Source organism: Ictidomys tridecemlineatus, chromosome 1 (genome assembly GCF_052094955.1).
Source record: "Ictidomys tridecemlineatus isolate mIctTri1 chromosome 1, mIctTri1.hap1, whole genome shotgun sequence".
NCBI lineage: Eukaryota > Metazoa > Chordata > Mammalia > Rodentia > Sciuridae > Ictidomys > Ictidomys tridecemlineatus.
The window spans coordinates 180539663-180557892 of NC_135477.1; the positions used below are offsets into that span (position 1 = coordinate 180539663).

The 18230-nt window shown below is 34.4% G+C and overlaps 1 protein-coding gene across 6 annotated transcripts in view; it reads left to right on the forward strand.

Annotated features, from left to right (window-relative positions):
• The window catches only part of Ranbp17 (RAN binding protein 17), a 285238-nt gene that overhangs the window by 30162 nt on the left and 236846 nt on the right, over positions 1–18230 (forward strand). For all 6 annotated transcript variants that reach the window (XR_013440033.1, XM_078052377.1, XM_078052392.1 and 3 more), the window contains 4 exons: positions 2014–2133; positions 4318–4464; positions 5076–5248; positions 6581–6774. Coding sequence is in view for 5 of the 6 variants with exons in the window: in XM_078052377.1 (XP_077908503.1) it covers positions 2014–2133; positions 4318–4464; positions 5076–5248; positions 6581–6774 (634 nt within the window). In the remaining variant the exon portion in view is untranslated. The remainder of the gene's footprint in view (positions 1–2013; positions 2134–4317; positions 4465–5075; positions 5249–6580; positions 6775–18230) is intronic.

Here is an 18230-nt window from a genome sequence, read left to right on the forward strand (position 1 = left end):
CCCTCAGCCCTCCAGGGCCTGGGCTTGGCAGACAGCCTCCACCAAGTATCACTGAATGAAGCACAAAGAGGGATCTATTTACTTTATTTTTGCTCAGGACTACTGTTGTTTGTTAAGTTTTTTAATCAAATTCTGTTATATGTTCAAAAAATCTTGAAACTCTGTTATTGTATAGAACTTTGAGACTGTGGGTTCCATCTTTGCAGCATCTGTAATAGATATGGTAATGTTAAAAAATAATTATAGGTTTAATATTCAAGCTTCTAGAAATAATGTTGCCATTCTCTGAAAAAAGATGTTCCTGATTTAAAGCATGTACCAGTGGTATGCTTGTTTAGATATTATTATTTAGAAAGGAGAAGTGGATTCACAAAACCACCACACTTCAAAAAAACATGTCTGTCCTTGAATCTAGAGTTCAAGGTAGTGAAGTAGCTTTTAAACTCGGTTTCACTGAGGATTCATGTTTCCAGGCAGTATCGCAGCCTTCTGTCTTTCAACCAGAGCAGCCTTGCTTATAGTGGTTTAAAAATCATGATTTCATGTAATTATGTTTTAAAACAAAAAGGTACTGGCAATTTAAAAAAGTAGATGACATCTGTTTCCTGAGATGGTAACTGCTGTTTATTGGCATGCTCTGATGTGGTACTTGTTTGACCTGATCATCACAGTGGTTCTGCAGGGTTCCTAATGCTGTCCTCACCAGGTGTACCAGAAAAACAAAGCACACCCAGAATGGCTAAGGGAAGTCACCCCAGGGTAACAAAGTAAGTCCACATTGTTACTAAGATCAGAACCCAGTTCTTGCTTGGCTTGGTTAGGCATATCTGTAATCCCAGTGGTTTGAGAGGCTGAGACAGGAGGATTACAAGTTCAAGGCCAGTCTCAGCAATTTAGCAAGGCCCTAAACAATTTAGATCCTGTTTCAAATGAAAAACAAACAAAAAGGCTAGGAATGTGCTTAGTGGTGAAGCGCCCCTAGGTTAATCCTCCAGTACAAAACAACAAAACAGTTCTACATGTCCCGGAACCCTCGGTGTTTTGCTTTTAATATATTAGTGTTTCCTAAGTCTGTATATCAGAGTTCTGAATGAAGAGGTTTTTAAGTTTCTTTGGCTTTTGTATTTTTTTAAACTTGGGTGTTTTTTTTTTTAACTGATAGAGGCAATGGCAAATAAGCATGTCTTTTAAAAAGGCAATCTTTTGGATTTTTTTACCTATTCTTACCCTTGCCAAGAGAGCCACACATTTTATGTGAAGATTTCAAATTAAAATACTTATTGACAACTGATTTTAGTTAAGCTCTGGATTTTGATTCCCAGCCCATTTTAATGCACCTGTTTCAGTTTCATTGCAACATTCACAGAATCGAAAACTTGTGACTTAATGGGTTAAAAAAAAAAAAGTGGCAAGCAAATACGTGAATCAGGGGAACCATAGGCCAGTTTGGCTTGAAAGTTGCCAATTTGGGGCCTTACTTAATAAAAAAAAAATTTTTAGTAAATATCATTAGAAAGTAAGTAACTCTTCTAGCATTTTCCAGACATACTAATGGATGATGTAAAATATTCCATGACTAAATAAATTTAGGATATTCTGGATTGAGTAAACTTTTGGGATTTCCCCCACCTTTGTAGGAATCACAATGAATAATTTCACGGTATTTAACATATTGTACCATAAGATCATATTTTCTCTTTGGTAGAACATCTGGTTCATTGGCTCACAGTGGAGGGGGCATCATAAGCAATTGGGAGTTTTCTTAATGTAGGCATGTTTAAGCCCTGCTCTGGCAAATTTGGTATAGAAAAGCATATTAGTTGAGAATACATACAAATAAAAATTTTAGTGATGGGATAGAAAGATTGTGAGTGTTGGTATGATGATGCTCAGCTATTATTTTATATAATGCTCTTTTAGCATTAAAATTAATTACATTTTAAATTAAGTCTTGCTTATATGTGGTCATAGCTCCTTTTAAAATTGAAATGAATTTTTTGTTTCTGTTTTTAGGCACTTGCGTGTTTAGTTCAGTTTGCTTCTACAAGAAGGTCCTTATTTAGCAGTCCTGAACGTGCCAAGTACCTTGGTAATTTAATTAAGGGAGTGAAAAGGATACTTGAAAACCCTCAGGTATTTATGAAGTAATTTAATTAATACTTAGCATATAGAAATAATATTTCTGCTCAAAGGCAGATAATAAACTCATCATGAATTTATTATGATTCTGGAAGAAAATATTTAGTATTACATTCATCTTACTTAGGTCTCATTTGTAGTAGAAATGGGCAGTTTTTTAAAAATGGATGTTTCCATGGAAGACTTCTGTGTTCCTCTCCATTTTTTTCTTTTTAGGTGAATATGAAAAAAGGTCATATATCTTATTATGTTTCTGTCTTTTACCATTGTGCTACATTTCCTTGTCCACGTTGGTTAAACTATTGAAGTGATAATTCAGGGTTATGTCCACCTGAACTAGAGGACTTAATATAAATTTAAGTATTAATATTGGGATAAAAGGTTTTAAATTATGAAATAATGTCTTTTTGCCCTCTTGTGGACAAATATGAGTTATCTTTTCCACATTAACTTCAGAGATCCAGTGGCAATACCTATTTTAGAGAATTGCAAAGCCATAATTAGTGATTTTGGATACCTAGATATTTTGTTTCATTATTTACTTTTTTTCTGGTTTAAAATATCTGTAATTAAACTACAGATTTTTAAAAGGTTAAATGGTAATTTAAAGAGGTTTACCTAAACCTCTTGGTTATTAATCCTGTTGGTGGGGACACAGATAATACTTTTCTACAGAAATAAAATGTGATTATCTCACAAAATTGATTATTTTGCAAGTTGTTCTCAGGAATGTTTGAGTTAAACATGTATTTTATCTTTTCAATGTTAGCGTAGCTGTGAATTTTATCTATTTAGCTGGTAAGTAGAATTTTTACCAACATATTTAAAAGTTTTTAGTTGTTTAATTCTCTTGTCATCAACCAAAATTGTGGAAATTACTATACCCATGTTAGATAATTCTATTAAGTGATTTTTTTAGCATCCCTATGTCAGTGTTTCACTGTAAAAACTGATCTTAAGTATTATATGTTTTAGAATTATAAACATGTATTAAAAAAACTATGATTATAAAATGTCTCTTTGGAATTCATACTTAATAATTAGACACTTTTAAAATTCATTCTTTCTTCCTTTCTTGTTTTTTTTTTTTTTTTTAACTGGGGATTGAACTTAGAGGCACTTAACCACTGAGCCACATCCCCAGTCTTTTTTTAAAATATATTTTTAATTTAGAGATAGGGTCTCGCTGAAATTTTTAAGGCCTCACTAAGATGCTGAGGGTGCCTTTGAACTCACGATACCCTGCCTCAGTCTCTGGAGCCGCTTGGTTTATAGGTGTGTGTCACTGTGCCCAGCAAAACTCCCCCCACCACCCCCCCTGCAGTGCTGGGGATTGAACTCAGAGCTTCATACATGCTGTGGAAGGCACTCTACCACTGGCCTGCTTCTTTCATGGAGTGCCTATGAATGACATTTCTTAGACTCGTTGAGTATTAAACACACTGCATAGAATTCTCTATCAGGCTAGCTACAGAGACTACAGAGTGATAACTGTGGAGATGATAGCAGGTGTTAACTATGGAGATGTGTTCTGTTTTCAAGCAGCTTGTAGCAACTGGGGAGAACTTTCAAGGTCTTTTCCTTTTTAACCTGTTCTCCCTCACAAGTTACCTGTGTGTCCTGTCTTATTGTTAAACTTGGTTCCCTACATGGCAGTAATTTGTTTGAATGACTAACACTTAAATACAATGCCTGTATTCAGAAAGTGTTCCATAAAAAGAAATTGTCTACTTGTGTGTACACACACTATTTAATTTAAGTCTGGTGTTAGTACTCCCTTCTCGGGTTTCAAGAGCTCATTCTTGTTTTTCATCTTAAATATTTTTCTCTCAGCCCTTCATCTTAAATACTTTTCAAGACCTTTGTTGACTTCTGTTTAGGCTATAATACACACACTCTGTTTTTGTGTAACAAGTTCCCAGATATATTTTTGTCTTTGTTGTGCAAAGCTTCTTCCAAAAATTCTACTTTAGATTCCTTATTATGAATAATTGACAGCAATATTAAATTTAGCAAGAATCACTTGTTTTCTTAACATTGCCTACCTAGTTGATGTAAGATACCATAGGTACCTCTGAAAACAAATAGAATACTTAATAAAATTCTTTGAAATTTAGTAGCTTTATTATCAATAGATTGTTTTATTTTAAAAGACTTACTTTTTGTCTCATAATTTAGGGTTTGTCTGATCCAGGTAATTATCATGAATTTTGTCGATTTTTGGCTCGTTTAAAGACAAATTATCAACTGGGAGAGTTAGTTATGGTCAAGGAATATCCTGAAGTTATCAGATTGATTGCTAATTTTACTATTACTAGCCTACAGGTAAGTAAAAAAAAATAATTGATGTTAAGCTGTACTTAGTTTTAGAACAATTTCTTGATAAAGGTTAGTGGGGGTGTTTTTTTTTTTTTTTAAATACTTGTTACTTGGAGTACTTTACTGAAAATGGTCTTTGCAAAGTTTTAGGTAAAAGAAATAATTATAACATTTTTAATAAGAGAAAATTGAAAAATCACTTAAAGTGGCTAATAACTGAAGAATAACTTAGAAGCTGTAATAAACTTCTATAAAATAATTTTTTACATACTGTATTGTGGTTGAATTCTTTTCTTAAATTTGGATTAGGAATTACTAAACCATATTTTCTATATGATGTTAATACTATAAAAAATATATTCATGGAATGGTTAAGAGGAAATAGTTTAACACTTAAACGTATTGTAACATTCTAATAGTGATAATCTCTGAACAGAATAATATTGTGGGATATTGGGTTCTTTAACATTTTTGCATTTATGAAATTTGCTGTATTAAGCATTCATTAGTCATATAATCAGAATAAAAGTTAATTTAAAAAGTAATTTTGCGTTGTATCTGTTATTCTAGAAAGGTATTAAGTTATTTTAAATTTCTTTTGCTCTGTTTCTTTGTAGCATTGGGAGTTCGCTCCAAACAGTGTTCATTATTTATTAACTCTGTGGCAGAGGATGGTAGCATCAGTTCCTTTTGTGAAATCAACTGAGCCCCACTTACTAGACACTTACGCACCTGAAATCACAAAGGCCTTTATCACGTCTCGATTGGACTCTGTTGCCATAGTTGTGAGGTAGTAAAAACTAAATGTTTCTGTTGTATTTTCATCTTGGAGTTTTTTAAAATTAAATTAAAAGTTTACTCTCTTTAGGGTAAAGTTCTGTGAATTCTGATAAGAATATTTATTTTTATAAGTAATATCACAATTGAGATACTGAATAGTTCCATTAACTCTAAAGGTTTGTTTTTTTTGGGGGTGGGTGGACAGGAGGGGGACCCTTTGTAGTCCTCTCTGGCAGTAACTGATATGTTTTGTTTTCCTGTTTGCATTTCTTTGGTGTAAGATTCCAGAGTGGCATCATTAAGTGTATATTTCACTTTATAAAAAGCTACTAAATTATTTTCCAAAGTTGCTTTAACATTTTGAATTCTTTTTTTAAAAAAATACTTTCTCAGTTTTAGATAGACATAATACCTTTATTTTATTTATTTGTTTTTATGTGGTGCTGAGGATTGAACCCAGTGCCTCACACGTGCTGTGCAAGTGCTGTACCACTGAGCCACCAACCCCAGCCCCAGCATTTTGAATTCTTAACCTGCAGTGTATAAAAGATGTATAGTAGTACCTCTTTGTGGATTTAATTTGCATTTCCTTAATGAGTAATAATGTTGAGCATCTTTTTATGTGTGTGACCATCTGTATGTATTCTTTGGCAAAGTGCCTATAAAATCTCATATCTGTTGCTCTTTTTTTTTTTTTTTAAACAGGGTAATTTATTTCTTACTGAAATTTGAGAGGTCCATTTATTCTGTTCAGAAGTCTTATCATACATGTGTTTCAGAGAATATTTTCTCTCCTTTTTATTTTAAGTCTTTGGGGGAGCAGAAGTTTTACATTTTTATGAAGTTCAGTGTATCCTTTCTTATGTGTTATATCATGTGTTTGGTGTTATATTGAGAATCTTTATCTTACTCAAGATCACAAAGATTTTCTTTTTTTCTTCTAGAAGTTTTAGTTTTAAAATTTACATTGAAGTCTATGTGATCTTAGTAAATTCACCTATTTTGGTAGCATTTTTGCGGTTTCTTTGGCTTTTTCTGTGTGCATAATCAAGTCATCTTGATATATAGACATTTTATTTCTTGCTTTCCAAATCCATTTGTTTTATTTCTTTTTTTAATACTTTTAGTTGTAGTTGGACACAATACCTTCATTTTATTTATTTATTTTTATGTGGTGCTGAGGATCGAACCCTGGGCCGCACTTGTGTGAGGCGAGCACCATACCACTGAGTCACAACCCCAGCCCTTCTTGTTTCTTTATCTATCATAGTTTTATTTAATGTAAAGTTTGTGGTGAATAAAAATACATTCTGATGTTATCTACATGCTTATGTGTTCACAGAGACCATTTAGATGACCCACTGGATGATACTGCTACTGTGTTTCAGCAGCTGGAGCAGTTGTGCACTGTCAGCAGATGTGAATATGAAAAGACGTGCTCTCTTCTTGTACAGTTGTTTGACCAGAATGCACAGAATTACCAAAAACTTCTTCATTCAGCTTCTGCGATAACTGTGGACATGGCAATTCAGGAAGGTCAGTAAATTTCATGAATAATATGTTGAATATTAAGTGGTATCATTAATTACTTCATTGAATAATCTTACTGCAGATTATTTTCAGGTATTTCCCTCCAGTTTTTGGTCCCCTAATAAATCATTAATTTTATTAATCTGCTAGATATTTTGGTCGCTTGATAGTTAATTTTAAATTCTTTTTAAGATTCTTAGGAATACTTCTCTATAGAATCAATATCAAAAGAAATTGAACGGCTGGGATTGTGGCTCAGTGGTACAGCGCTTGCCTAGCATGTTCAAGGGCCTGGATTCGAGGCTTGGGTTTGAAACCCTGGGTTCAATCCTCAGCACCACATAAAAATAAACAAAATAAAACTATAAAAAAAAAATGACATAGGGGCTGGGGATGTGGCTCAAGCTGTAGCGTACTCGCCTGGCATGCGTGTGGCCCGGGTTTGATCCTCAGCACTACATACAAACAAAGATGTGGTGTCCGCTGAAAACTAAACAATAAATGTTAAAAAAAAAATTCTCTCTCTCTCCCTCTCTCTCTCTCCCTCTCACTCTCACTCTCTCTTTAAAAAAAAAAAATGACATGTTCTCATTTAAAAAAAAAAAAGTTGAAAATCATCCTTGAGCAGATAGTACAAGACTTTTAACTGTATGTTTTCATCTTTTCTATAGTCGATTGCAGATATCAGCCAGTAAACAACTTGTGTAAAACCTCCTTATGGTTTTACCTTGATGTATTAGCCTTCACCATGACTTTAAATTTTTTTTTTTATTCCTCACTTTTCTCATGATTTTGTCTTTAATCCCCTATCAAAGGAGGAAGCATTTATTTCTATCTCTTTAAATTCTTTCAGGAAAATGGCAGGGGATAAAAATAAAATACATTTTCACATTTTTTAAGTGAGCTGCATTTTAAGAATGGAACTGAATGCATACAATTCTAATAGAAGACAATTTAATAATAATTTTAATTTTTTTTCTATATTTGTTCCCTTTACCTTGCATTGGAAAGTGAATTTGATAAAGGATCATGATCAAATTTACATCCAGTGATTGCCTATCTCAACTCTTTATAAATATAATCTTTAGATTATCCTTTACATTTGCATAACATTTTCTTAAGATGCCTTTTATTTGTATCACATTTTGAAGTTGCATGGTACTGCTGAGGGAGTATATTTAGGAGAGTACTAAATATTTTTTTCTTACTGGAATATAATTATGGAAATTAAATGGGGGAAAACCAATACTTTGCAACATGATGTCTTCATTATTAATTTCTTTGGTAGAGCTTTGAAAGTTATTAACCATCAAATACATAGAAGAATACATTCATCTGTGTATGTAGACATAGAGAATAGCATTAATAAACATGATCACTTGTCTGAGAGGGTAAGTCAGAGCCAATGTCTGTACAGCACCCCCTATTCATCTTTCCAGCTTCCTTCCTACCAGCAAAAGATACAATTTTGCATTTTGTGTTTACCAGTTGATGCCTTTTCTTCATAGTTGTACTGTATATTCTGAAAAGAATACATGGTTTGTCTGTTTCTGAACTTCATACAAATGGAGTTTCACTGGACATATTATTCTTCTATAACTTTAGTAGTAGTAGTAATGCGTTTTAAGGGCTTATAATGTTGTGCGTAGTGCTCTCATTTTTATTGCCTTGCACTAATGTTTAAATATAGGACAATTTATGATTCTCTTGTCAATGGGTGTTTGTTGCTTTCTCTATTTTTTCTGATACATTCAGTGTTAGAGAATATTGCGTTTATGTGTTACATATTCAGCTTCAGTAGACAGGGTCAGACGCTTTTACAAAGTGCTTTTCCTAGTTTACATCCCCTAACAGTCTGCAGGAGTTAGCATCGATCTATATCAGGAATTGGCAAACTTGTTCTTAAGGTGCCCAATAGGAAACGTTTTAGGATTCTGTTACAGCTATTCACTTCTGGTTTGCAGCTAGAAGCAGCTAGAGAGTGTATGTTTGACTGTGATCCCAGAAAACTTATTTTAAAACTGGAGGCTCTCAAAGACTGTAGTTGACTGACCTCTGACCTAGACACTTACCAACAGCTCAAATTATAGACTTGAGTTTTTGCCAGTCTGGTTGAGAGAGTATACCTGATAAATGTTTTACTTTGCTCTCTCCTGATAGAGTTTAGCATTATCTCATGTTTACTTACTGTTTTGTCACCCTCAGTGAAATAGATGTGAATCTTTTGCTCATTTCCTCTTTACTTTTGGATTATTTGTCTTTCAATTACTGACTTTAAGAGCCCGATAGGTAGACACACAGATTGATTTGTGTGTGTACAGTGCAGGGGATAGAACCCTGGGCCTCATGGGTGCCACACAAGGGCTCTATCACAGAGCCACACTTCCAGCCCCTTTTTATGTTTTTGACACAAATCCTTTTGGTTTTAGAATTGTAAATACTGTCTTTTAGTTTTGTGACCTGTCTTTGCATATCATTTTAAGATGTCTACTCATTCTCTTAAACATTTTCACATTGAACTGATTTCAATGAATTTATCAAATTCTTTCTATTTACATTGTCAAAAAATTAAAATGCATTCTTTTTCCTATCATCTTCACTCTTGCAAGTGATCATTCTTACTAGCTTTATCTTTCCAGTTTCTATATGCTTATACAGAAATAATTACATAAAGTCTTATCTTCCCTTATTTATATAGAATATGCTATACCATACTCACTGTTCTTTTTGTTGTTGTTGCTTTTTTTATTTGACAATGTGTTTTTTATCTGTTTTCAAATTATTGTATAATGAGCTCTTATATTTTATAGGTCTATAATATTTTACTTTTTAATAATTTATTTTTTCTATTATGATAGTCATTTGAGTTATTTATAGTCTTTTATTAAAAACTTTGCTGTATAGATTAACTTTTGTATATTTTATATGTGTGCAAGTTCATAATATAAATTTATCAAAGTGAAATTGCTCTTGGTGGAATGGTTAATGTATTTGTAATTTCACCAAGTTGTTTTCTATAAGGGCTATCCTACTTATCTTTCAGCAATGTGTGAGACTGTTTCCATGTACCCTTCATAGGACAGCATTACCAAGCTTTTGGAATTTTGGCAGTCCTATCTATGAAAAATGCTTTCTCAGCATAATTTAACATTTGCGTTTCTCATATCAGTTTAAATGTTAAAATTTATGTAAGAACCAATTGATCGTTCATTTTTGTAAATGAAGTTTTCATTTCTTTTGCTCATTTTCTAGTTGGATTATTAGTTTTTTCCCTCTTTATTTTCTAAAAGCTCTTTAAACTTTGTCTAATGAAAATTACAAGTATCTTTCTCCTTTAACTTATTAATTTTCAAGTTGCAGTTTGATGGATTTAGCATTTATACCCAGCTGTGTAACTCCATGTAACTACCACCTCATTCGGGATGGAAGAGTTTCTTCACTCTCAGTAATTTTCTCATGTCCTTGATGGCTTCCTGTAACTCCAGGTCTAGGCACGGCTAGTATAATTTCTGTCACTGTGGTTTGTCTCTCTTAGATTTGTATGTAAATGGAATCATACAATGAGTAGTCTTTTGTGTTTGATCTTGTGTGGTATAATATTTTTGAGATTCAAATGTGTTACTATATTGATATTTTGTTCTTTTTTATTACTGCACAGTTATCTATAGTATGACTATCATAGTTATGTATTCACCAGTTATGGACACTTGAATTGTATTTTCAGTTTTTAGCTGATATAAATAGTGATATTGATAACATTTGTGGACAAGTCTTTATGTGTCTTTAGATTTTTATTTCTCTTAGGTAAGTAAGTGTGAGGAGCCACTCTGAATGACCCACGCCTTCCAGTCCTGAAGCAAGAGGCTCTGACCAATCACCACCTGTGTGGTGACTTGGGTGTTGTCCCAGTTGAGATAGCAAAGGCAGGACTTCAGATGTAGGCGTTGCCCCTGGGGTTGAGTTACACTCATCTGACCTTTGTAACCATGCCCCTTCTGGCCTTTTTTGGATAGAACTTTGTAAAGAACAAGAGTTCCCCCCAATAAAAGCCCACTTCCGAAAATGCCTGCTCCCTCTCGCCAGCCTCTTGTGACTTTCTCTTGCTCTCCCTTTTGGGGAGCCTGAGGCCGAGAGTGGAGAAGCCATCCTGAAGCTTGTGTAAAGGTAAATTGTGTCTGTGTTTTATCTGGTGTCCCTGCAATTTCACACGAAGGACCTTAAGTTCAGCTGCCCATGCAGGTCAGGGGTGGCAAATAAGGGGATGTTGTATCATAGGGGACATGTGTTTTTAGTAGCATGCGATACTGCTGTACTGTTTTATGAAATATGTGTATAAAATTTCATTCCCATTAACCATATTGAGAGTGTTACTCTACATCCTTATTTTCCTTTGATGTTCTCTGTCCTCTTAACTGTAACTGTTCTACTGAGTGTCTAATGGTATCTCATTGTGTTTATAATTTGCATTCCACCAATATTAATGATGTTGAGTACCTTTCATGTGCTCAGCATGAACTCTTTTGTGAAAAGTCTGTTCACCTCACCTCTTTTGTTCATTTTTAAATCAGCCAATTGGTTCCTTTCCATATGCTTTTATTGTGGGATTGTAAGAATACCTTACATTCTATAGAGGATCCTTTTTTCACATGTTTTGCAATATTTTCTTCTGATCTGTGGTTTGCCTTCCTAACTAGCTTTTAAAGATCAAGTTTTTAGTTTTGATTGTCTACTTTTGGGCTGGGGATGTGGCTCAAGCGGTAGCGCGCTCGCCTGGCATGCGTGTGGCCTGGGTTCGATCCTCAGCACCACATACAAACAAAGATGTGTCTGCCAAATACTAAAAAATAAATATTAAAATTCTCTTTCTCTCTCACTCTCTCTCATTCTCTCTTAAGGAAAAAGTAGACAATCTTTTTTTTAAAATCTGGTATTACTGTTTATCTTATCTGGTATCACTATAACTGCTGCCCTCTTACTGCATAAATCTATCCATTTACTATCAGTCTGTGTCTTCATATCTAAACTGTCTCTTAATAGAGTAAGTATATAGTTCTTCCTTTTTAAAAAGTCCATTGCAAGCATGTTTTGTCTTTTAATTGAAGTGTTAGTTCACTGAGTGGGGAGAAGAGGAGGCTATCAACTTAATTAGCATTTAAACTTAGAACAAGCTTTTTTGTATCACTGGTGGTCTATGTTAAGGCTACAAATCCTGTCAGGTCTGACTTAGAAGTTTTTTTCCTCCTGTCCACCAAGCATTGAAGTCAGGTCAGAAAGGTTTCTGTGTTGCTTTCTCTGTCTAGAGTATGGTTTTTTCCGCCCCAAGCTTACTTTTTCACTAAGGGGGTCATTGTTTGCATCAGCTTTAGGTACAGGGTTCTTATTGGACTTCTCAGGTAGAACTCCTCCTAGACCTTCTCCTTTGGCTTCCAGGGTAGAAGTTCAAGCTTTTTGCTTGTTTCTGTGCCTCTGTCTCTTAAAGTTCAGTCCTCAAATCATTTTGACCATTAAGGATTTATTTTACCCTCTTACAAACCCAGTAGTACGTTTGGTGCTTTTGTATAAATTAGAAAAATGATTGCACTTCTTGCAGACAGGTGTGCTAGCACTAGGATGTACATGGGTGAGTGGAGGACAGGCCGGATTTCAGTCCCCACCTGTCTCCAGTTGAGTATCTTTTTGTAATATGTGCTGATCCTGTAAGCTTGTGTTGTAGTGTTTTTGTTTTGTTTTACCTGATGGCATAGTGCAGCATTATATAGAGCCTTTTTGGATTTATATTGTATGTATAAACATTAATTTGGATCATGTTTAGGCAGCGACCTATAAAATCACATTTTCATCTTTAGTTTGTGTTCCAGACAGTGAATACTTACTTCTTTAAAAAGTAAAGAGTCAGCAGTGACTTTGGTGTCTCAGGTTTTTTCTCTGTACTCCTCTCTTTCCTCTGACCATTCCCTGCTTTCCCTGGTCAGAAGCTGGACGCCAATCAGAGAGTCAGTAGCAAAGGCAGGGAGGGTCAGGGTTGCTCTGAAAGGTAGATTATCAATATCAGTGATAAAATTGATGACAGAGCCTGAGGTCTGGGTACCACATCTGAGACTCCTGCATTAGGTTGACCCTCTGCAAGGGGATGACGTGGCCCCAAATTGGTAGATTCCTGGATTCCAGAAAAGTAAATTCAGGTCTTCTCTGAAGAATAACAGCCATAACTTAGGGCTTTGGAAATCTGTAGATTAAATCAACCAAATAAGTATTTGTAACAAAAATTAGGATCCCCCAAAGACCCTTCAGATGTTGGATTTTTATAAGGATTTTTTTAAATATTTTTTTTCATATTTCTTTTTTAGTTGTAGTTGGACACAATACCTTTATTTATTTTTATGTGGTGCTAAGGATTGATCCCAGGGCCCTGCACGTGCTGTGAGAGCGCTGTATCCCTGAGCCACAACCGCATCCCAGGATATTAAATAATTATATATGAAATGTTTAAAGGAAAAATAGAATCACACATGAACAAACAGTAGGAGTATGAAAAGTGAAATTGACCAGGACGATGTAAAAAAAAACTTAAAATTTTTTTGAAAACTTTGTGTTCTAAAATTTAATGGAAGAGTTTGTTAAATAGTGAATTAGTCCCACTAAGGAAGAAATTTGTTAACTAACCGTTCTAAAGAAATTTTCAAGAATGCTGAGGATTAAGAAAAATGAAAATTTAAAAGATGGTATGACAATGTTCAGTCCATCCAGTTGAATTCTAGAAGGACAGAACAGTGAGGGCAGAGCAGAGGTGATGACCAAAGAGACTCTCAGAGTTTTTCTGAATTAATGGAGAATGTGAATCCACTAATACAGCAAGCCTGGCCTACGTCAGTCCAAAACTAGAAACAGCACTGCCCTGTTCAACTGGGTACTCCCCAGCAGAAGGTATTACAGGTGGCAGGAGAAGAAAGGTCATTTACAGAGTCATGTGAAATGGTGGCTCTCTGTTCAGCAGCAACAATGGAAACCAAGATGGCGAAGCATCATTCTTAAAGAGTTGGGCAAAGGCCAGGCCTAGTGGTACATGCCTGTAATCCAACAGTTGCGAAGGCAAGAAGGATCACAAGTTCAGAGCCAGCCTCAGCAACTTAGCTAGACCCTGTCTCAAAATACTGAGTGCCAGGGATGTGCCTTGGTGGTTAATTGCCCCTGGGTTCAATCACTGGTACCAAAAAAAGAGAGAGATAATAGAATCTGGCAAAAATAACTCCTGCAGAATGTTTGCTACCAACAGATCTTTACTAAGAGTTTTAAAAATACACTTCCAAGTAATTTAGAGATGTGAGAAGCCATCCTTAAGGCAGTTTAAAACTAGAGCTCCACATTAGTGCAGTGAAGTGAGTAAATGGAGTGTGTGGGTGCATCTGAGAAGCTTGAGGCTTGTGGTGGCTGAGCAGCTGTCCAAAGAGCAGAGTGCAGAACTGAAGGAGCTTCCCGCTGCTGGGTGAGTGTTCTGACAGAACTGCCCCAGCAGGGGGCTGGAGGCTGTCAGGAGAGCTCTGGGCCTGAATCCCTCAGAGGCAGAGTCCAAAGACATGATTCATGATCTGCATATCGATGTAACACAACACAGCTCAGTCCTCTGAATTTTTGACAGTGGTGAAAAAAGATGGAAGAGTGAGTGAAAAAAAATTAGAGAAGCATGTGATGTTTTTGAGACAGATGGCAGTGGCTCTCTTAGTGTAACAGAGCGTCACTGTGCGATGACCCTGGGCAGAAGTTAACAAGAGGCTGAGGGAGTGACCAGGGAAGCAGATATTGGCATTGTTCAAGTAAACTATGACAAGTTTGTACATATGATGACAGCAGATGAAGACATTTTACAGAATCTGCAAATTTTCTTGTACAAAATTGTTTGCTTTTTCTTCTTAACATATCTGTGAAAAGTTTCCACCTACTGTGACAAAATACGCATGTAATTAGAATTTTTATTTCTCTGTATTTTCTACCCTAATTGTCACTGTCTTCAAACCTTACTTTAGAAAATTGGTCAAATGATGTGTTTCATGCGTCTTACTCTGTATATCCAAGCCCTTTGGCACATCCAAACTTAGATTGAGTTTGTCAAAAGAGGGAATACCTAGGTTATTGCCTTTTTGAAGGGAGTTTTCTTTAGGAACTGTCAGCATATTGTTGAATTGTGGAGTTGTGATCCCCCATGGTCTGTAGATAGTCAATAATGTGTGCTTACAAGTTGCACTATTGCACAATGAGTGTTATATTCAGGTATTTGTACACTTTGTGTGTGCTGCTGATCCTGAACTAGAAACATTTTCTTTTATTATTACTTGCTTTTTAAACTTTGTTTAGCCACTTACAAAAATTCTACTTGTAGTACAGTTTGCCTCAAATCCATTCCAAAGTGTATATTTGTTTTCTAATTTAAAAAATAAAAATAGAGCTACACAATAATGTAATTATAATATTTTTTTGGAATTCAGTAGGAAATTTAATTTAAAGGAAATATACTGAACAAAAGCTTATATTAGAAAAGAAGAAAAGGCTAAAATGATGTGACCTAAATATCCATCTGGAGAAGTCGAAATGAAAGGAACAAATTAAATTCTGTGGAAGGAGAAAGGAAGAAACAAAGAGCAGAAATCAACTAAAAAACATAGACTCAGAATAAAAATATTAGAAGCTAGATCTTTCTAAAGGCTTAATAAGAGGGCTGAGGTTTTGGCTCAATGGTAGAGCGCTTGCCTAGCATGTGTGAGGCACTGGGTTCATAAAAATAAACATAAAAATAAATAAATAAAAATAAACAGACAAATAGGTGTGGTGTCCATCTACAACAAAAAATATATACTAAATAAATAAATAAAGGGCCACTGACAGTTTATAAAAAAAGAAGAAGAACGGATGTTTTAAAAAAAGACTAATAAGATTGCCAGGTTTGGTAGTGTATATCTATAATCCAGCATCTTGGGAGGCTGAGGCTGGAGGATCTTGAGTTCAAAGTGAACCTTAGCCACTTAGTGAGGCCTAAGCAACTTAGCAACACCCTGTCTCAAAATAAAAAGTAAAAAGAACTGGGGATGTGGCCCAGTGGTTCAGTCCCTGGTACCAAACACGCACGCACACACACACAGAACCCTAAACCTAAAAGAAAATCTATGAATAAATAATATTAGGAACAAAAGGTGATTGTAGACACAGCAAAGATTTAAAAGATAAAAGTTAATTCTTAGTGTTTTCTGATGTCAGTAAATTAAGAAATCCGAAATGAATAAATTAATAGATATAAACTATTAAAATTGACTCAGGTAAAATTTTTAAAAGATCAGAACTGAGAAAAGGTGTTTACAACACACACACACCCACACCCACACCCCATCCCACCAGTTCTTTATGAAAGTATCAATAGACCTTAATGGGCATTTTGCAAAAAAAAAAAAAAAAAAAAAACACAAATGGTACATAGATATGAGAGAATGCTCGGCTTCCTTGCTAATCATCTACATGGACTATGGTTTTTTTCCCAGCACACTGGGAAAACAAGAATTCTTAGAATGTGGTTCAAAGGGAATTTTTATGCACTTTTGGTAGGAGTATAAAAGCAATCCATTGTAAATGGAATAGAAATCTATTTGATGTTCTCTTAAAAGTGAAATATTTGAATACCTACTGACGTGGTTCTTCTACTTTTATACGTGTCCTCTAGAAAATCTCTGCATAAGATAATACAGTATATGAAATGATGTTCATGCCATTATTGCTTATAATGACAAAAAGTGGAAAAAGCTCAAATTCTTATCAACCTGAAGATGGATAAACAGATTATAATTTATTTATACAATGGAATATTATATAGCAATAAAAATGAATGAACTATAGGTGTATTCAATAAGGATAAATGTCAAGTATTTAGTGAAGAAAAGCAATTCTCAAGAAGTTACTTATAGAATGAAACTTTTAATAAAGTCCCCAAACAAGTGTATGCATAAGTGATAAAATTAAAATTTCAAAAAATAGCAAGCACCAGGTATAGGATCCTGGTTGCTTCCAGGGTGGTAGGTAAAGGGGAAAGCTCAGGGAATGGTGTGGAGACAGTGTGATAGTATTGGTAATGCTATTGGTTCTGGGGGTATTTATTTATTTTGTCTTGTTTCATATACATTACAAATATGCATTTATATACAATAAATATTACAATAAAATGTAAAATAGCTCAGTTGTAAAATCTAAGACCTGTTTTCCTTCAAAAGGATGTTGAATGAAAGTATAGATACATTCAAAGATACATGAGTGGCCTTAACTAAAGTGTAATAATTTAACAATATTTAATAGGTCTTTACTGGATAAATTGTCAGACCAGAAGAAGTTTTTATGGTTGGATACATTATTTAGTTTTTATAAAATAACATTTCAATTATACATGATCCATAGAAAAATTTTGATAAATATTTGTTTCCTTCCTTTCAGTCAAAAGGTCAGTGAGAAGAAATCTCTCTGCCTTTTAAAGATCTCTGCTGTTTGCTAAAAAATACTTGTTTTTTGTTATCAAGAAAAAATTGCCTAACATGGCTCTAGTTTGTACATTGTGTGTAGTAGTGTTTAGTTTCTTTTGTGCAGAGTAAACACTTCAGTTAGTGTTGAACAAAGAAAATTATATGCTCTCGTTATGTGTGCTTTAATTTAGATGCTTAATGGCTTTTAATGTTACAAAATAAGTTTATTATTATGATCTCATTTGTATTATATTGTCTTGCTTTTTTCGTATTTGTGGTGATATGGTCATGGTTTACGAAAACAATAATCCCTAAGAAATAGGTCATTAACAGTAGTTAACGATTACTTGTGATCTATGATAATGACTGATTTCTTTGGGATTATTGCAGTTATAAACCATAATTACAGATTATTACAGCAATAATTATTTTGTTAAGGAAAAAATGTTCTGTGCTTGAACAGCTGCTAAAACAAGTGCTTTGAACATTTCAGGATAATAGAAAAATGGAAAATTAGAATAGAAATTTAGTCTTATTATACAAGGAGAATTTTAAAACATTATAGATGGGAACTCATGGATCAGCTTTTTCTCCCTAAGTGTAACTTAGATTTATGGGTTTATGTGGTTCTTTAAATGTTGTGAATGCAGTTCTTTTACCAAAATAGATCCCTTTAAAAAAATACATATTTAGGATATAAAGCATGACATTTTGATATACATAGTGCAATGAATACCACAGTTAGGCAAAATATACTATCCATCATTGTTAGCCAGCTTTCTGTTACTATGGCCAAAACACTCAACAAAAGCAACTTAGAGGACGGAAAGTTTTATTTTGTGCTTATGGTTTCAGAAGTTCAGTTCATGGTTGGCCAACTCCATTGTTCCATTGCCAGAATGAGCTTTTTAGCGAGATATTTCATATCCAAACTGTAACATTCATTCCCTGGCCCCCAAAACTCGTGTCCAT